We start from the raw sequence: 20,524 nt of genomic DNA, 5'->3' as shown, positions 1-20,524 counted from the left end.
AGATTTGTCTTGTTGAGGTTAGATTTTAATATGTGTTGGAATGCAGAAAGGCTGGAATCACAGAAGGCTGGAAATGTGCTAATGTATCAATATTCATGAAGGGAAAGCAGCATGACCCTTGGTAATTACAGGCCAGTTAGTCTGACATAATTCCCAGACAAGATAAAGGAAAAGCTGATATGGTACTCAATAAATAGAGAATTAAAGGATAGGAATATAATTAATGCTAGTCAATATGGTTTTATGGAAAATAGGTCTTGTCTAGTAAATTTATTTTCATTTTTTGATGAGCTGTAAAAAGTTTAGTTAATAAAGGTAACTAGATTTAATATTCTTAGGCTTTTGTAAGGTGTACCTTGACTTAGTACCACAGAACATTGATTTTTTTTTTTAAAGTAGCACTGTACAATATCAAGCACATCTTCAATGAATTAGCTGGTAAATTAAGAAGTCTCAGAGTGGCTGTCAATGGGGAATCATTAAATGGGAGCCTGACACTAGACAGAGTGGTAAATAACAAGGACAAGGGAACTCATACAGAGCAATCGGGTGTATTCTACCCTGTGCCACAGTGCAAACTAGAGGGGTGTGAATTGTTGAGTGTCTTAATTGCCCTGTGTAGACCTTGCAGACATGAACCAAAAAGTAATGTTAACGTGCACTGAGTACCTTTTTGTTTGTACCAGTAGGATCTTTGCGGGGCAGTGAGACTGCAACATATTAGTGCACTCTACAGTTCATACCCCTGTTATTCACGCTAGTTCAATTATTTGGTAAACTGGTTTTTTTTTGTTTTTTTATTAATACAGCTGAATGCAAGGTTATATATCTAGAAGTAAATAATGCAGGCTGTACCTACATAATGGGGGAAAATGCCTTACAGGGAGAGACTTGAAGCTCTGTTTAAGTTAATCAAAAAGAAGATCGAGATGACTTGATTGTGGATAAGTACCTTCACAGGAAGAAAATACTAGGTACTAATGAACTCTTTAATCTAGGGAAGAAAGGCATAACAAGAACCAATGGCTGAAAGTTAAAGCCAGACAAATTCAAGTGAGAAATAAGGCACATATTTGAACAGAATGATTAACCATTGTACCAAACTATCAAGGGAAGTGATGAATTCTCTACTTCTTGAAGTCTTTTGCCTGGTCTACACTAGACTAGACATGATAAATCGACCCCCGCTGGATCGATCACTGCCCACCGATCCGGTGGCTAGTATAGACATACCCTTTGAATCGAGACTGGATGCCTTATGGAAAATATGCCTTAGTTTTGATGATATTCTATGGCCTTTATAATTAAGGGTATGAGATTAGATGATTTGATGGTACCTTCTGGCCTTAAAACACTAAACTTATTTGGAGTGAAATCTGGTAAACAGACTTTTGAATCGCTAAAATGTTCTTTGAACAATTTTTCAGTGGTACATTAAACTATAGGAAAAGGTGCAAGTGTCTTCCCTCTCTGATTTGTTTAGCTGTTTTTAACTGTTGCAATTTGCCTTTGAATATGGATTTGCGATCTTGGGAAGGAAACAATTTAAAAAATGTGATTAATAATGAAATATCGCACCAGTTACAAAAGTAGGTGGTTGGGGTGCTGAAGAGGAGTAGATAAAACCCTGATGACTCTTTTCCTGGAAATGTTCTAAGTTTCATTAAGAGTTACACTTCAGTTACAAGTAACAGTTTAATTAACATTTCTCTCTTTTTAAAAAACTTAATTTTCTTACTTCAGTGACTTCACCAATGGTGGAGACGGGATGTTAGCAACAAGTTCCAATGGATCGCAGTACAGTGGCTCCAGAGTTGAAACACCAGTCTCTTATGTTGGAGATGATGACGACGAGGATGATGACTTTAATGAAAATGATGATGATGACTGATCCTTTTTGATTGTATACTTTTCAGGAATAAAATTATTCTAGGGAGAGAATGCACTCGCGCGCGCGCTCTCTCTCTCTCTCTCTCTCTCTCTCTCTCAAAATAAATATATATATAATATATATATATATTTTGCCCCGTCCCACAAGGAAAATAATGGTAAGCAGTTCTGAGTTTAGAAATTCCGCCTCAGATAAGCAAATAAGGATGTTTTATGTAGGATATTTTTAAATGTGGTGTGGATGTGTGTTTTGATACCAGTGTGTTAATGCAGAGCCTTTATTATTTGCTCCTTTTTTTTTTTTTAACTTGAAGGAAAATGCATTTTGCCCCAAATGTTATTGCTGAGTTTGCTAAAGAAAATGTAGCCACATCAATGAAGAAATAAAATGCTAACTTTCAGTAAGAAATGGATACACTGAATGGCCATAAATTTGGAGTGTATTTTGATGACCGCCTTTGTTGCGGGATGGCAAGCTCATGTAGTAGTTGTGGGTTTTGTTTTGTTTTTTTTGATAATCATGCAGTGTCCAAAGAACCAAACAAGAGATCCATCTTACTTTTTTACATGTTAAATTCCATAAATGTTGATGTGAATTTATTTTCCCTTAAATAATATCTAACACGATTCCATCAAGTTTATATGCTGTTTTTCACTGTATGTTGGGACATATGAATTACAAAGTTTTTGGCAAATGTTTACTGCCAGCTGATGCAGCTATATAAAATGTCTTGAAGGTTTGGAATGAGTTATTGCTTATGGTAAAAATTGCCTGATTTCTTACAGGCAGACTTTGGAAACTTTTTATTATATAGTTGTTTACATACTTATAAGTCTATCATATAAAGACATGTACTGAAACAAATGTTTGTATTTGTTTCATAAGCATCTTCCTGTAATCTATTATAAAGTTGAAATTAAATATAGAGACTGTTTTAAGTTTTTTAACTCAAAATTGTCAATCATTTTTAATAGTTCATTTTTTATAAAAGGAATTTCAGGGCAGGTGGTAGTCTTTTAAAATTTATTCACAAAACATTTAACTGCACAAATACTGTCAGCTGCCTATCTAAGACAGTAGTCTTTTTATTGAAACACAAATAAACTTTTCTGTAATATTTTATGGAATATAAAAAGACTTTAATTGTTTGACTTGTTTAACCTTGGCACTGTTAGTTTTTATTAATAAAACGCGCATGGGCATTTTTAACAAACTCTGTGTTTTTCTAATTTAGGATTATTCTACCTAGAATTTTTAATCTTATTCAGGGGCTTAGCAGATGTCCCCATGGAGACGCGAGTATCTAGAAGAACCCATTGTTTTTAAATGGGTAACAAAACAGATGTCCTGCTTCATCATACCCTAGGATGCATGTGTTCCTTTGCACTACTGATGTGAGCAACAATCCTTCCTTAGCAGCTGAGGCAGCCCCATCCACTTTTGCAAGGAAGAGCAGAAGCCACATCTGTATCTGCACAGCCTATCACAATATTTGAATGGCAGCACAAAGACTGGTGTGTCTCCTGAGTTCTAAAATTCATCAGTTAGGATTGGACTAGAAGAAAACCTGTTGAGGAAGGGAGGACAGATGGGGGAAGAGGAAGGCTGATAGTTGGGGACAAAAAAGATAAAAAGGGAGGGTATAAAGCAGTTCTCAGCTGAGGCTGTGGTAGTGAAAAAAATTAATGAAGCACCTGAGTCTCAAAAGCTACTCCCTTTTCCTCATTTCCTGTCTCTGATTACTTCCACAAAACTGAAAGGAGAGGGTCTGAAATAGAAGCAAGATTGGAGCCAGGGATGAGGAAACTAATCTATTTACACTGCCCCCACTTCAGAAATCCTTCCTAGCAAAGGCAGAAACCAGGAAGTCGAGAATATCCATCCATTGGCTTCTTTTAAATTACTTGTCAGACTTCACTTAATGTGCTCTTCAAGTAGTCACCTGCTCAGAATGGATCCCTTTGGTATATGGGGGAAGGAAAGAAAAAGGGAGAGCAAAAGCATGGAGGAGAACGGATTTGGGGAAGAGGAAAAGGAAAGGAACTGGCAGAGTGGAAGCGGGGAGGTAGAGAACTAGAAGAGGAAAAGATACTTGAAAGGTGGGGACTTCACAGGGAGACAGAAGGGAGAATTAATGAGAGGTAGTGGGGAGAAAAAAATGGAAAGCAAAACAAACAGACCCCCACTCACCCACCACCCAAACTCCTCCACTGACACCCCCACACTCAGACCCCTCCACTGAGCCCCAACCACCTTTACCCAGAAGCCCCTGCAGAGTCCCAATGCCCCTGCATCTGGAACCCCCCCCCCAACGAGCCTCTGTGCATCCAGAACCCCCCACAACTAGACTCCCCAATGGGCTGCCTGCACCCAGATTGTCCCACACAGAATCCTCTCACCCCCACCTGGATCCACCCACACTTGGATCCTGCTTGGTTGAGCCTGGCGCAGACGGGCAGGGCCCCAGGGTGTTTCTGGGGCAGGCCTTGTGCTGTGTCAGGATTGGGTGCAGCCTCACCACTGAGTCACTGTCCCTGGGATGTGGGGTAGAGAGGCTGCAGGGTGATCTCCCACCTTCATGCAGCCAGTGGCCTGTGTTCCCCACTGCCATGCTGGACCCTATATGTTCATTTATTGACAAACAGTTGCAGAATTTTAAAATACTGTACACAGGATTTTTTATTTTTTTGGTGCAGAATTTTTAATTTTTGGCACAGAATGCCCTCAGGAGTGAAGAATAGATTAGAAAATAGAGTATCTGGGATTAGGAGAAGACAATGATAGGGAAGTAACATGCTCTGTCTCCCCTCATTTGCCTGCTCTTTTTTGTAATATGTCCTGTTGATTACTATGGAAGGGGAGGATAATATTTTGTAAAGTTGCAGTGTGTGTATCTGGAAAGGGTCTACTTCTAAAGTGTGCTTCGGGCGGCATACACAAATTGTTACTGGCTTGTTGGTTTTCTAAAATGACTCATTTTCTGAAGAAGGTACCACCTTTCCCTTTATGGCAATAGAAGTTCAGGGCCTTTGCAAATAGTGTTTACCAGTTCTGGAATCACAAATTGTTTGATTTCCCCTATAGAATTTTGCCACTCTTTTCAAAAGAAAAAGTGATTTTCTTTTTTTTTTTTTTTAAAGAACATTTCTGGTCCTCTGCAGCCCAGGATAATTTCTTCAGAGGAAGGTAAATAAGTGAAGTTATGTGGTGCATTGGATCTTGAATCTGATCGTCTGGCAAATAGTTTAGGTGAGATAAGTATAAGAAAGAAAAATCTTTGAATTTCTGCTATAGATGAATACAAGTAACTTTCATCTGAGTTATGAAACCTTCACCCCAATAGAAAACCTTACTGTGAAATTTGGATGGATTTTTTTTTTAGTGGACCTCTCTGCCACCATGTGTTAATGCAGCCGCCTTGTTCAAAAAGGGATCTGCACACAAGTCACACAATTAGAATCAACTTCTTGATGGAGGGAGGTGCCTTTCTACCTTGATGGCCCACAATCTTCAGTGGGTTTTCCTTACTCCCCTAGATTATTGGAAGCAGAGTAGACCTTTTGTCCTGGCTATTGCATGGTACCACTTGCTCTGAGCCTTTTCCAGATTTCTCTGCCTCCAAGAAAGTACAGATAGTAGGCTATACACATCTGTGACAGCTTTTTCAGATAAATCTCATTTCTTAATTGTTTGGAAAGTATAAAAGGAATGTCAACTTTTTTTTTTTTTTTTTTTTTTTTTTTTTTAGTTTGACATGCTTTCTCTCCCCAGTGTTCCTGCTGGGCCAAAGATTGCAGAGAAGGAGAAAGCTAAAAGCCAGGAAATTACACTGTGTATTCAGCACAATTACAACCTGACACAGCGATCCTGGCTTTTCTGCCTTGCCAGAAACCTCAGCAGAATCAGGTTGGGGGTGGGAGGGAGGGGAGATTAGTTCCCAGCATCCCCACAGGAAATTACCCCACTCCCACCTGGTACATGAGCAAAGGCCTCACTAAATTGAGCAAGTAGCAGTGAAATCATCTCTCCCTCTAGAGAAGGCTTTTAAGAAAGAGGAAGCAGTAATGTTAACTTTGACAGTGATGCCAATCCAATTCATTGGTAAGAATGGATTGTTAGGAAGCTTCAATGATATATTTTCTGCTGTAGCACACACTGTCAGTGGACAGCAAGACTGAAAGACCTTGTGAAGGAAGATGAAGTACTTTCCAGTCCATTAGTAACTAAAGAAGAATAAACAATGAGAGCTTTGTCTCTTCTGTAACACTAAAAGCCACAGTAGGACCTTCCACCCAGCAGAGCTGCAGTACTTACAAATAAAACTAACTAATTCATGAATTTGTTCTGGATGCTCTGGAAATGGCCGCAGATGTACTAGGAACCTTGGAAATGCTTCATAAACTTCCAAGACCCATGTCCACTATGTATGCCTTACTGATGAAGAGGAACTCCATTGGTCTGGAGTTCTTTGTAAAAGCATAGGAAGAGGAATGATCACAGCCCTCAAAAGACCCCCAATGGCAGAGCCTATTATGGAATGTTAAAAATGCCTCTGTGGATCTGAGGTAACAATGCTTCTGTGGGTCTGATACAGCAAAAGATATTTTATTCAAAATGTATCGGATGTCACAGAGTTTGTGCAAGATGGGAGGGGGAGGTTGTACTCTGCTATTTGTTGGTGCTGTAATAGAACAAAAGGAGCTCTAATGCATATGCTATAGGACTTTGGCAGCTGTGGAAAGAGGTAGACACCAGTGACAATTAGTTCTTCGCTTCAGCAGCCAAACTTTAGCTGAAAATTACATCCTAGGTTACAGACCTACTGCACTGTTACACCACAAAGACTTTAATTTTTCAGGGCTACAGTGATTACCAAGCACATGATTTTACAAAAATAGAGTAGTGCTATTTGGAATTGTGAGTTAAGAATAAAATAAAGAATAGCTTTTCAATGTACAAGGCAATTATATTAATTCAAAGACATTTGGACCACATTTCTTGATACATTTGAATAAAGAATGCTGAGATGGCTCAAATAATGCCAGACTTCCGGTCCACCTGCCCTCTTTACTTTTTCTCCTCTTCTTGAGCCTCTCTCCCTTAATCCCTCATTCCCTTTTTTGCCTATTTGTTTCTCTTTTTTTTATCCCCAGCCTAACATGTTATGTCTGCGTAATATTGTTTGATTTTTGTATTGTCTGATCTTGCAGCTTTGACAAATTGTAAAGTTGTGTAATTGCATATTTTTATTGGCTATTCTGTGAAATTTGTGGTGTTTGGTAACCTACAAAAGCTGTAAGTCATTTTACCTTTTTGTATTTTTGATTATTTTATGGAAATTAATAAAATATTTACAAAACCTAGGAATATATAGCCTAGATAACTTGCACTCAGGAGTTCTAAAAGAGTTGGCTGAGAAGATCTCTAGACTGCTGATAATTTATCATAGAATACGAGGGAACTGCCAGAAGACTTGTAGAATACTAATATTGGGCCAGTATTTAAAATGGGCAAATGTGATGGGGTAACTATAGGCTGGCTAGCTTGACATCAGTTCTGGGCAAAATAATAGAAAAGCTGATATGGGATTCAGTTGGTAGAGATATAAAGCAGGGAGCAGTCAATAAGCTGACCACAGACCAAATCCGAACCACCAGACGCTTATTTTTATCATCGTTATTTTTATTATTTTCTCTGAAGTTTGGACCTTGACTATACCTTGACCAAGACATTTGGACCTTGACAAAAATAATTGATTACCCCTGGTTTAAAGGATAGGAGTATAATTCATTCCTGAAAACAAGGTATTATGGAAAATAAATCCACATCCCTGAGCAACATAGTTATACCAACTTAATCCTCCGTGTAGACAGCGCTATGTCAGTGGGAGAGCTGCTCCTGCCAACATAGCAACTGCCTCTCAGGGAGATGGATTAACTACGCCAATAGGAAAAGCTCTCCCCCGTCAGCATAGGAGCGTCTTCACTAAAGTGCTATAGCGACACAATTGTACCAGTGCAGTGTGCTGCTATAGGTGAAAACAAGCCCTTAGACTTTTGTAAGGTGTTGATTATCAACTCAGGGTGTTTCTAGTGGGGTTCCACAGGGATTGTTTCTAGGCTTAATGCTATTCATAATCTTCATCTATTAATTGCTGAGTAAATACAAAATCATTGCTAACAAAATTTGTGGAAGACAGATTGGTGGTACGGTAAATATAGATGAGGACAGAGCAGGCATCAGAATGATCGGGATTGCTTGGTAAACTGGGTCCATTTAAACAAAATGCATTTTAATACAGCCACATGCCAAGTTATACATCTAGGAACAAATAATGCAATTCAATGTGAGTTCCCAGTGTAACATGGTGGCAAAAAAGGCTAATTTGTATGGTTTAGATGCCTAAAAGGGAGTAGTGAGGAGTAATAGTAGGGAAATTATTTTACTTTTGTACCCAGTATTGGTGAGACCAATACATGATTGCAGGGGACTGAACTTGATGACCTCTCCCTTCCAGACCTATGATTCTGTGATCCTAGTGGTCCTTACTACAAATCTGGGAATGTGAATTTGCATCTACCGAGTCCTTGGGAAACTTGTTAATTGTATTATTCTTAGGGGCAAAACAAGCATCCAAACTATAGCAACAATGAACTGCAGTTTTCCCAGGAGAGTATGGATTTGTGATGAAGCATTGCCTGGTTCAACTGTAAAGGTTGTAGCAGCTTGGGCTGTACTAGATACAGCCACTCAGAGTCCTCTTGCAAGACAGAGGAAGATTTGTATGCTTGTTGCTAATGGCTGAATGCCCTGTTTACTGATAGTATTAGTTTACTTTAGAGCATGAGTAAGTATTTTGGCTAACAAGAAGGTTCAGTATATTGTAGCTTTGAATGTTATTTTGGGAAAGGTGCAGGGGAGGCAGTCCAATGCCACAGCCAGAACAAAAGGTTTGGTCTACATCCAATCACGTAGAAGAGAGGCAAAAGCTCACTGTTAATATTGAGACATTAAAGGTCCAGGAGAGGAAAATCACAGGTAAGAACAAATTTTATTTCTTCTCCCTGAAATGCAGAATTTTCCAAATACTCCTTAATTTGAGTTTAATGAGGCGCACTGAAAGTCTCTTGGTGGCTATGGAGGGAAAGGAGTCTTCACCCCCAAGATTCTTCAGTAGGCTGGTCATTCCAAGTGACAGGCTATTTGTCTGGCTTTTGCTGTGCTAGTATGTTTTCACAGTTTCTGGAATGTCCAATTCAATTAAGTTGGGGATTCAAAAATATATTTTTGGAATCGACTGCTCTCCAAAGTGCCTCTTATCTATTTAAAATATCCTGGATTTTACCCCAAATAGTTTTAAAGCATATTGTACTGTACCTTTTAGAAATCTTACTATTTTTCATATCAGTTGTTAGTTTGATTTTTAATATTTGTAAATAATTCTGTACATGAATTACTTTTAACATCGTCAAACATGCTTAATTTTTCAGAATCATTCTAGCTAGCCAAAACTCTATGGTTGTAACTAGTTTACAGAAGTAATATATTCTTTGCTCACTTGTGCTTTTACCCCAACTCTGATAGATGTAGTTAGATGCTACATTTTCATTGATGAGTTTTTATTAAATAGTACACATACAGCAGTTGTAAAAGGTGTAATACTAAATACTGCTATAAGCTACACAGGCTAATTTTCAAGTCACTTCTTTTACAGTCATTGATTTGTATCATAAAACAAATAATACGACTGACTAAACAGTTCAGAATATAATGTGTTAATGCGTGATACAGTTAGATTTGAATATACTTTTTGATAGTATATAAGTGGATAAAACTAATGTGTAATAAAATTACATTGCAAGCTAGTATTTCAAAACATCAGGGTATTAATGCGTTTTTTGCAGCAATTGAATTGCTTCTACAATGGCCTAGTAAAGAATAATTATTAGTTGTTTCCAGACAAGTGACTAAAATCGACATCTTGGTACTTTGTCCATGCTTCTCATGAATCATATATGCTCAATTTAGAGGAAAGCCATTTCATAATAGTATTTGTGCTAAAGCACCAACATACAGTAGCTATGGAAAAGCAAATTCTGTGTATACATCAAGAAAAATTACTACCTTGCTTCATATATTGTAAATTATATCTTGATTTTTAGATGGCTGGATATTTTAGTACTGGTATTTACAAAATGTCTTTTGTTAAAATTTGCTCAGATTTCAGTTTATTTGGGAATCATGGAAAAAAATAAATATAAAATAATGTGGTGACATTTAAGTCACTTTTCATACCACACCCACTTTTCTGAAATGTCTTCGTTTGTACCAGTAATACCTAATCTTGTATTCTCATTTTGAACTCCACTTTTCCTTCATATGGATCATGAGGGTTATCTGAGGTAATTCCGGCTCCAATGACTCTGCACACAACGGTAACTTCTGTATTCCTTGTAATGTTGAGAAATTTCACTGCTACCAAAGGATTACTGTAGGTGGGCTGGGATGAAAGAGAGATTTTTTAACCTTCTTTTGAAAGCTTGAGCTATCAATTTAGAAATATAAATTGTGCATTAAATTTTGATCAAATTCACATAATTTCACAGAGATGTTTCAAACTGCTGATCTGATAAAAACATAGGGGAACAAAACCACAAATTTGAGTTCAGAAACATATACCTGTGCTTTCTTTCCATAGTAAGGGAAGTAGTGAAGGTTAAAGGTGCCGTTGACTGGGTAATATTGTAGTTCAAGTGGGCTGAAGTCCTCATGCTATTTTTGAAGGTAAGAAATCAGATTTGTTAGCACTCAAACTATAAACCAGCACTCAGTTTTCAATAACATGAAATTCAATAAAGACAAGTACTAAGTACTACACTTTAAGAAAGAAAAATCAAATGCACAAATACAAATGGGAAATAACTGACTAAACAATAGTATGGCTAAAAAGGATCTGGGAGCTATAGTGAACCATACACTGAATATGAGCCAACAATGTGGTGACATTGCAAAAAAGGCTAGTATCATTCTGGAATGTATTAACAGTATTGTCTATTCAGTACTGGTGAGGCATCAGCTGGAGTACTGTATCCAGTTCTGGGCCCCACCCCTTAGGAAAGACATGGGCAAATTAAAGAGCTGAGAGGAGAACAACAAAAATGATAAAAGATTTAGCAAACCTGACCTGAAAAGTTAAAAAAAAAAAACAAAAAACCCTAGGCATGTTTAGTTGTGAGCAAAGAAGGATGAGGGGGAAACTGATAACAGTCTTCAAATATGTCAAGGGCTGTTATAAAGAAGACCATGATCAATTGTTCTCCATATCCACTGAAGGTAGGACAAGAAGTGATGAGCTTAATCTGCAGCAAGGAAGAAATTAGAAAAAACTTTCTAACTGTAAGGATAATTAAGTACTGGGATAGGCTTCAAGGGAGGTTGTAGAATCCCGATTAATGGAGGCTTTTAAGAACGTTAGATAAACAGCTGTCAGGGATGGTCTAGATATACTTGGTCCTGCCTCAGGGCTGGGAGCTGGACTAGATGACCTCTCAAGGTCCCGTTAGCCCTACATTTTGGTGACTGAATGATTCTAAGTATTTGATAGCTATTAAAACCTAAATAATATGCACAGACCCCAGTTCAGCAATCCATACTTTATCAGCGCAGCACTTGAGAACATGTCTAACTTTGTCCCACTGAAATGAATTCTACAGTCTCAGTTTTCTTTTGGAAAAAAATTAATCTCTAGCTGTTATGGTTGTCAAGAGAAACCTCCAAAGAGTGACAAGAGCTAACAAATTCCAGGATATCTGCCTGAGTTTTCAGAGAGCCTGAAACAATTGCTCCGAGTTGTGAACTCCTCTGTTTATTTCAGATACCACTGATGATACTTTAAAGGTCAACTATTTCAGATACTCAGGATACTTAGTTTAATTAGTTTGCTGGTATTCAAAGTATGGAAGAAAGGAGAGGAATATCATATTATAAACATCTTTGATATCCAGTATTGAAAATAAGTAATTTCTTAGCCTAAAGTAGGGATTGGCAACCTTTTGCACGTGGCCTGTCAGGGAAATCTGCTGGCGGGCTGGGACGATTTGTTTACCTGCAGCGTCCGCAGATTCGGGCGATCGCAGCTCCCAATGGCTGCAGTTCGCCGTTCCAGGCCAATGGGGGCTACGGGAAGCGGCAGCCAGCACATCCGTTGGCCCACACTGCTTCCCGCGGCCCCCATTGGCCTGGAATGGTGAACTGTGGCCAATGGGAGCTGCAATTGGCCGAACCTGCAGATGCTGCAGGTAAACAAACTGTCCCAGCCTGACAGCGGATTTTCCTCAGGCCACGTGCCAAAGGTTGCCGATCCCTGGTCTAAAGGATAAAAAGAATTACTAGCACATTTTTAAAACCCAATTTAATTTCATTTATTTAAAATTCTAAAATATGGGAAGACCTTAAACAACACATAATAAGGTTAAAAGGGGTATGTGATTGGTTTCATTTTCCTGAAGGGAGCCTCAGCTTTCAAAAGTCTGGGAAATGCTGCTGTGTGATATCTGAGGGAGACATGTCCAATAGATTGGAAAGATTCTTTCAGCATGTTGTATATTCTGTATTACAAAATACATAGTTCCCAGCCTTTATGTGAAGCAATTAACTACTCAGATAGCTGAATGCCAATTTTGTAAATAACTTTTTTTTTCTGTTCTGGACACATTTTATTTTTATACATTTTTCCTTAAAGCCTGACCCAAAGCTCATTGTCATCAATCTGTTGTGGATCAAGCCCTGTATCACTGAAGGTTAGAGAAATTTGCAGCAATGTAACTACTTTTATATAGTTACACTGGTGCAAACCTAGAGTAGAGGCACACTGCATCAGTGTTAACCAGCGCTGGTGCTGGTGTGACTTGCCCAAGTAATTTACCAGGTAATTTGCACCAGTTTAAAAAAAAAAAAAAAAGAAAAAAAACCAAGCAAACAAATGAAGCCAGTATAGATATAACATGAGAAAAGGGATTTCCCCCCCCCTCAAAATTATAACTAAACAAACCTTTTTCTTAGCTTGAAGTCTTGTATACTAACTGATTGCCCATAGTAAATTATAGATGAGTAATAAACTGTGGAGGTAAGGTGGTAGTGGCGGAGAACTGATAACATTCAAACTTATTGTGACAAGTATGTTTGGTTAGGATAATGTCTGATTTGATTAGCAATATCTGAACTATGTTTTCAAATGAGTTAGAATAAAGAAATTAACTTTCCATTTTCTTAGTTTCCTGGATCTGAAAAGTATATGCAGGTAAGAATACTTCTACTGAAGGAACAATTGGACATTACAGTGAATTGTAAATTGAAAAGTGTTTGCTTAGGGAAATTATTTTCAAAGGTGCAAGAGCATCCATAAATCCTGTTGAAATCAATGATAGCTGCAGTGCTTGGAACCTTTGAAATGTGAGCATTCCGTACTTACTTGAGCTGTACAGCTCACCCTTGGTGCAGTGCCATTGCCAGGGAGAAAATTGATAATCTGAAACATAATAAATGTTCACATTAGTCACTTCAGAATTATTTATAATATAAAAGCATTGGCAAAAATGATGTATTTAGATTTGCATATTGCTTTGGTTGCCTTTTTCTAGATCTTGGTAAGAATTGTGAAGCTTAGATCATTTTTATTGTATGCAATAATAAAAAACACCTTATCACAAAGTATCCTATTTGCAATGTGGAACACCATCGCTTCCTGGCTTTTTTTTTTTCCTTAGTGAGGCTAACTAATTTAATTGCATACATTCGTTTGGAGACTAGTGTTCAACAAGAAGAAATTACTTAATACATTAGTAAACTTAACATTTTTAAAAGTTTTGCTGCCCTCCATGACCTGACATATCAGCACTGGCTTGGGTTGAGTAAACAGGCACATCCTTCTCAGGTGCAAACTGGCAGGATCTCCATCACCAGTAGCAAAGACAGAAGGAAGTAAGCACCACTGGGGAGTATGAGGCAGGACCTCCCCTTCCTCTCTGCTGAAGCTTGAGCTGGTAAGCCCTCTAAACAAGGCTTTACTGGAGAAAGTGGCAGCTTTTTTTAAAGGACTCTATTCTTCACCTGAAAAAAACAAGTACACAAGCTTTCCTTCCACAGCTAGCTCTTGCAAACATTAGTTTCCCCTATGTTGCTCAGGTTTCATTTACTTGGCACTTATGATGTCATAATTTTACTAATTCTCCAGTAATCCATAGGATTGTCCAGGAAAAAGACAATACCTGAATTTCTAATGCAAAATTGAGTTAGTGGACAGCAATGGGTGATATAGAAACCCCTAGCATGGAAAATTATTCTGATTATTCTTCTATCAAACATTAGTTAACACATCAGTCTTTCTTTTTCGGTACTTTAGGATTGGTACTTACTCTGTTCATTTTTATAATTAAACATGGTTTTCCTTCTGGAAATCCAAAAGTGGAATTTGCCAGTCCAGAGCAGTTTTCAAGCATATCTGATGTGAACTTGCAGGAGAGTTTTGTTTTGTTTGGACCAAGGAATGATTTTTGAAAGAAGTATTTCTCACTTGTGCAGTTGATGTTGGCATGTTGTGCAGTTGTATTATATGCTATATCAGTGTAAAACAAACAAAAAAAAATTAATTCCTCCATATCCTGGTTTGTGGCACTGAACTATTTCTATATACTATATAACTATATTACAACAGATTGTAATTTTTAATACTAATATTACTACTAGTAATACTAATATTTAATACTAGTTTTTTTTTGTGGGAGACCTAGTTGTATTTCTAGAGAGAATAGAATCAAATAGTATTAACAAGAGCAAATTGTATTCTCTAATTCACAGACAAAAACTATGTTAAAATGGAGTGAAGGTTGACAGTACAAATCAATAATCTAGAATAAAATCCATTATGGGGATGTTAAAATTATCCTCAAAACAATCATTAGAAATTCAGGAAATTTAAAGCTAGGGTTTAACTTAAAATAAATCCCAACATATCTTAAGGTATTAGGGCACCGAAACAACTTTAAGTATGACCTGTAGTGACACCAGGCAATAACCACATGATTACAATTAAGGCATATGTGTTTGTGGTCACATATGAGATTAAACTTCTTTTCTTTCTTTTTTCCTCCTCATGGTGTCACAATATTAAGATCATTCAGGGGGGTGGCGAATAGGTATATTGTGCTGCATTTCTTGCATCACCCATTTTACATTAATTTGACTCGTAAGCTCATTAACAGATTTACTTGTAAATTTTCAGAAAATTTATTCTATGCTGAAAAAATGTACTATTTTATACTCCACTGTAGTTGTGGGAAGATATGCTGTATTTTCCTTACAAAGCAAAGAGACTGAATCTCTACTTTAAGTGCAAAAACTCAACTCTCCGTTTACTAGGGAGCAGTGATCTGTCCTTCTATAATGTTATGTTTATATTGAAATAAATCTTATTTATTTTCATACCCGAAAGAAATTTATGAAGAGTTGTTACATATTTCTCCCAGGAGTTTTTGTCAGAGACGTTGTAATAAATTTCTAATCCTCCTTCACCATAGACATCCGGACGTAATGTTACCCCTTTGTTTAAAAAAGAAAAAATGAAGAAAAGAGAAGTGTTTCAGGTATTAATCAATTTATTTAAACTAATTGCAGATGTGACACTGAAATGAAAGCTATCAGTGGAACTCCACTGAGCCCCTAGTCACTGTTGGAAGTGATTTAATCATCCTGCACAGGAATGATAGGAAATCTTCAGAGGGCGTATGCAAAAATCTATGCTACTTGTGAAATGCTTTCTTTTCTCTATGATTCAAGTATGTCTCCCTTATTTTCAGAATGCCCTAAAATGCAAGTGCGACTGATGTCCTATTTCATTTATACTATATTTCCCCCAGCATTTGTTAAAAGTAGTGGGTATAATTATTGTATCAATTCTAAAAGCCAAAGTATATTTCTCTGTGAAATGACTTTCCAACATGCAAATTTAATGTTTGACAGTAATTATTTTGCCAGTAAACTTGTGTTGTTTTCCCTTCCCCAGTTTAAAAATCCTAATTAGGAGCAGTTCTATACCTACATAAATTGTCTAGTGATTGGCTTAACAAATTTTTTACTGTCCCCTCTCCTATCTGTTCATATTTTCAAGTCTTAATCTTTATTGCTAACTCCATGTTTCTTTGGCCACCTTATTTTTACTTTACGCCTTATTTATTTCTTTTTGGCATTTTTCTTTCATCATCTTTGTTCTCTCTCTTTCTATATCACTTGACTTCCATGGTTCTGTTTCTATAAATCTCACATTACTACTGTCTTTTTTTCTTCTCCGAGTGTACAGTGTCTGAAGAGACTTGAAGGTGCTGCTGTCAAGGAGTGGAGAGCTTAGTCCTGTCTTGTTTAGGAAATAAGGGCCCATTTACAACTCTTCTGTGGGAAAACCCATAGAAAGGGAGGAAATTTCCCCCAAGTTCCTCTTGAAATTTCCCCTGATTTATTTGCTGAGAGGGCAGGTTTAAATAGGTGACAGGGCCTGCTCACAAACCCATGAGAGCCTGAGAGCCAGAGGATGTCAGGACCCTGATCCTGTGCCCCTGCTTTGTGTCCTCAGCACCCTGATCACTCCTCTACACAGGAACTCGTATTGTGAAAAACTAGAGTGATTTTGATACATTAGCCATACGGTATGAAATGGACAGTATTTGTGACTATACCTGGTGATTTTAATCGATCTTGATAGTCCGGTGTATATGGACTGATTGTCCTCATTAAGGAATATATGGCGAGTGAAAACAGCCCAGTCATCACTATGTAGAAAGCAACGTAGTACAGACTGATCCACACTGTAGGGAAAATGTATGATTAACAATATCAGGTTAAAGTGAATATTGCGAGTAAGTCCCTCCCTGCTATGTTTTTGTTTTTAGTAGATGCTGTCATGACTAAAAAGCTTAAAAGGAGTAGAAAAATGGAGAGGCAAAGTAATCCAATGGACAGAATCTTTGTTTGAACTTGACTTCAGTGGGAGTTGAAGGTACTCAGCATCTTCCAGAATTGTGCACTAAATTTGATGTTTTGAGTCTTACCTGTTAATTTACAAAAAACTTTTTTTCTGGAAATGTTTCTTCTGGAAAATGTTATAAATTTGTTCCGTTTTATAAGGAACATAGTGAAGGTGTGGAGTAACATACCACTGGATATTATTTATTGACTAATAGTTTCTTTCAGCTCATAGGTAAATTTGGATAGCTTGAAAGAAGGGGCTGAAGGCTACCCATTACACAAAAGTTTTGTGTTTTTTTACGTAACTGGTGATCAGCACAGATTATAAATTGAAAAAATCTGTGCTGCTTCTTGGCATGACTATTTTTGCATGTTCACCATACTTATCTGCTCATTCCATATGAAGGATATAAAACAGTCCTGATGAATTTCACTGACAACACCAGTCTGCTAAAAATATGATTTGGTCACAGATCCCACTTACACTTATTTCACACTTTATCATTGAATCTGATTTACAATGGTGTGAGATTAGAACCAGTCTCTGTTTCTTCATACATGTCTGTAAAATACCTAGCACACGGTTAGTTCTACATAAATAATTAATACAACAATCCCCATGGAATAAGTTTAAAAAAAAACCCACTAATTTTTATCATATAATCCTTGCACTTACCAACATTAGGAAAGGTTAATTTTAAGTAGATTTTCTTTTAAATTTAAAAATTGCTGTTAAGATTCATTATATCAAATTTCAGCTCAGAAAAACATCTTACAGGCAAATCGGTTATCTCAGGAAAGGAGCAGAGAAGGGAGAGAGTAACCTGCAACTGCCATTAGTATCTGTGGGACAAGAAACCTTTTTAAAATCAATCAGAGCATTCCTTCTTTGAATGTAGACCATGAGACATATTGTTGTTGCAAAAGCAGGGTTGTTTATGGATGGATGGGTTAAGCTGAAATGTGCATCAGTGTGCTGGGATAAAACAGCAGATTTACTAAACAGAAATGAAATCAGAAAAATCATTTTGGAAAGGCAAACTGTATTTCCAGATATTTGGATCTGAATTTTATCTTCACTTGCTTCCCAGATGGGCCTGAAGAGAAAAAAACAGATCCTGTTTCCTGTGTTATCCTGACATTTAGATATTAGGTCCAGTTCCTGTAGTCCTGAGCATCCAAAACAACCAATTAAAGTTAAAAGGAGTTTTGAGTACATAAAAACTGCAAGGTCAGGCCCCCTCTAGTTAATCCTGCTGTCAGAATCATGTCATAACTATAACACATAGGTATTAATAATTAATGATTATCTTAATTTGCATCCTTCACAATAATTTGAACCAGAATGGTTTAAAACTATTCTCATACTTGAGGAAAATACTTGGATCAGTTTTTCTTTATTAAAATGGCCTATCTGGTTATATAGCCAATTGTTAATATTTATCCATCATCTCATTGCCTTTGATACGGTGTCTCTAAATTGGTCAGAAATGTTAAAAGTCCTGGCTAAAGACAGCTCAGCTGTTTGCAGTCTGGCTTTGGTAGAAATTCTGAAAAACGCTAACTTGCCATAGTTTATTTTAATAATTATTTCACAGTTTCACAAATCATGGAATCATGTACATTAAATATGGAAGTCAAAGGGAATTTTGCCATTGACTTTGGTGGGAGCAGCATTGAAGACCTTAGTTATTTTAATCTTTCCACATATATCAACCCTGCCAGCACCTTAATCATTTTGGTTGCTCTTCTCTGTGCTTACTCCATTTTTCCAAGTGATTCTTTCATTGTCTTGTTTTAAGTCATGCTTAAAGTGATACATTTCATCCTAATGGTGGTTCGGGAATTTTAGTTATGGCAAAAAAAAATCCTTGAATAAGTGAAACAATTAAGAGATTCCAAATCTCTTCATTCAATAACTTCACACTCAGAAACATTTCAGGAAATGAACTTGTGCTTTAACAAAATATCTCATCAATCCCTGGGGTGACTCACAAGCATGCCACAAAAACAAGAGATCTCCATGACCATGCAACATTCATCATCTCATCCTAGCAAATTAATGAGGGACAAACAAAAAAACAAAAGTCATGCAGCTTTCTAACAGCACTAGAAAGAAGAAAAGATTCTTGTTTTTGTAGACATGTGTGACCACATACCCCAATTAATCAAGGTTCTTCCCATTAACTGCCTTGTATCTGGATTCCAGACGAAACGGTTGAAATTTTCCATCCGTTGGCTGCAGGTCTTCTTTTCATTTAAAGCTGCCATTTTCTCAACAACAACAAAAAAATAATAAAATAAAAAATCCCAAACACACAGACAACCCCCTGAAACCCAAAGAACACGAGAAACCAAGAAATTCAACTGATGCCCAAACAGCTGGTCAAGAAGAATACTCTGCTTTTTATACTTTTCTTCCCTGAAGGTCAAACAGATTACACCCAATATCACTGAAACCACCTCATGGCAAAATGTTGTCCTGTATAAACATTGCTGATAAAGTACAATGTTCAGGTTGACAAAGAAAAATTAGTTGCTATCACATGTCCTTCTACTTTCTCTTTAATACCTCAGTAACTCTCCAGTGTTACACGTTTTGTACTGCACCTTTAGAACTTGTGATACATTCAGCTTGATAACTTTATCTGCTTTGATAACAGCTAAGGAGAACTGCTTCCCTGCATTTTTTCTTTTTTTTAAATCTGCAAAGATTGGATCAAATTCTACCCTTACAGCACATGAAAGCCCAATCAGGTCCATGGGGTTGCATGGGGAATAAGTTGTCACAGAGTTTGGTCAATTATTCATCCAGTTTGCCACCTTTCACAAGTAGAAGGGGAATTTCTCCCTGCTTTCTACTGGAAGAGTTGTTATAGTGCACTCTCTGATTATATTAACTTTGGCCACATGCAGGACACTAGTCTCATTCACTATGCACCACCATACCAAATGAAGCAAGGGCCCTACAGGAAAAAGTATTGTGTGATAAAGGACAGTTTTGTAATGCATGTGTACAATGAAGCAGAAGTAAAATTGTGTGGGCAACCTTAACTTTAGCATTCCTGTCTTTTGATTGTTTCACTTCACAACCTGAGGCTCTGATCCCTCAAAGATATTTGCTTCTCTTTATGCACCGTGAGTAGTCAAGCTGAAATCAATAGTTGTTTAAGTCTCTGTAGGATCAGCACCATAATGTGCTTTTGCCTAGGTTTTTTTCAGAAAAAAAGAAAGGATGTACACTTAAGATTCAGTCCATTTTAAAAAGAATGGTTATGATAAGTTCTACTAGCACACACAGAAATAATGGTTCAGAATTTAGATTAAGATCCTAGAGCTCTTCACTCACTGCTTTTATCCACACTGCCATCCTTCAACTTTATTAACTGATGTTAACTGTCTGTGTTAACCTACTGTCAGAAATATCTAGGGTTAAATTTGGGTCCCACTGAAGTTAATAGCAAAACTTTCTGAGAATTCAGTGACACCAAGTTCTTTGAGTGCTTGCTCATGTGTATTCCACAGTAGGTGTGCGTGCTCGCCACGTGCACCGGTGCTGGAAGTTTTTCCCCTAGCAGTACCCATAGGGGGAGTGCTGCTGCGACTCTTGGAGTGGCG

At 37.3% G+C, this 20,524-nt stretch overlaps 2 protein-coding genes and 1 long non-coding RNA gene across 9 annotated transcripts in view; 2 read left to right on the top strand and 1 right to left on the bottom strand.

Annotated features, from left to right (window-relative positions):
* TFDP1 (transcription factor Dp-1) overlaps positions 1–1,982 on the top strand; it is a 121,075-nt gene extending 119,093 nt beyond the window's left edge. For all 7 annotated transcript variants that reach the window (XM_054011019.1, XM_054011005.1, XM_054011035.1 and 4 more), the window contains exon 12: positions 1,744–1,982. In XM_054011019.1, the coding sequence (XP_053866994.1) occupies positions 1,744–1,891 (148 nt within the window). In that variant the 3' untranslated portion in view covers positions 1,892–1,982. The remainder of the gene's footprint in view (positions 1–1,743) is intronic.
* A 3,674-nt stretch (positions 1,983–5,656) lies between these two features.
* LOC128827182 (uncharacterized) overlaps positions 5,657–20,524 on the top strand; it is a 29,452-nt gene continuing 14,584 nt past the window's right edge. Inside the window, exon 1 of the long non-coding RNA XR_008442941.1 lies at positions 5,657–8,929. This is a non-coding gene — a long non-coding RNA (uncharacterized LOC128827182). The remainder of the gene's footprint in view (positions 8,930–20,524) is intronic.
* Positions 10,125–19,299, bottom strand: ATP4B (ATPase H+/K+ transporting subunit beta). Its single transcript, XM_054010965.1, has 7 exons — positions 19,066–19,299; positions 16,618–16,746; positions 15,374–15,487; positions 14,305–14,504; positions 13,362–13,418; positions 10,571–10,663; positions 10,125–10,391 (listed from the first exon to the last, which is right to left on the bottom strand). The coding sequence occupies exons 1-7, from the start codon at positions 19,175–19,177 to the stop codon at positions 10,230–10,232; spliced, it is 867 nt and encodes a 288-aa protein (XP_053866940.1). The 5' UTR covers positions 19,178–19,299; the 3' UTR covers positions 10,125–10,229.

Source organism: Malaclemys terrapin, chromosome 1 (genome assembly GCF_027887155.1).
Source record: "Malaclemys terrapin pileata isolate rMalTer1 chromosome 1, rMalTer1.hap1, whole genome shotgun sequence".
Lineage (NCBI taxonomy): Eukaryota > Metazoa > Chordata > Testudines > Emydidae > Malaclemys > Malaclemys terrapin.
The sequence above is the reverse complement of the archived record's forward strand: the minus strand, read 5'-3'. Positions and strand labels throughout refer to the sequence as shown.

Bases quoted from the DNA above. Each gene is read 5' to 3' on its own strand.
- ATP4B (XM_054010965.1), bottom strand. From the start codon at position 19,177: ATGGCAGCTTTAAATGAAAAGAAGACCTGCAGCCAACGGATGGAAAAT. The intron at 16,747-19,065 runs GTATGTGGTCAC...TTTTCCCTACAG, and splicing joins AAGAACCTTGATTAATTGGG to TGTGGATCAGTCTGTACTAC. The intron at 15,488-16,617 runs GTATAGTCACAA...TTTTAAACAAAG, and splicing joins AGATCGATTAAAATCACCAG to GGGTAACATTACGTCCGGAT.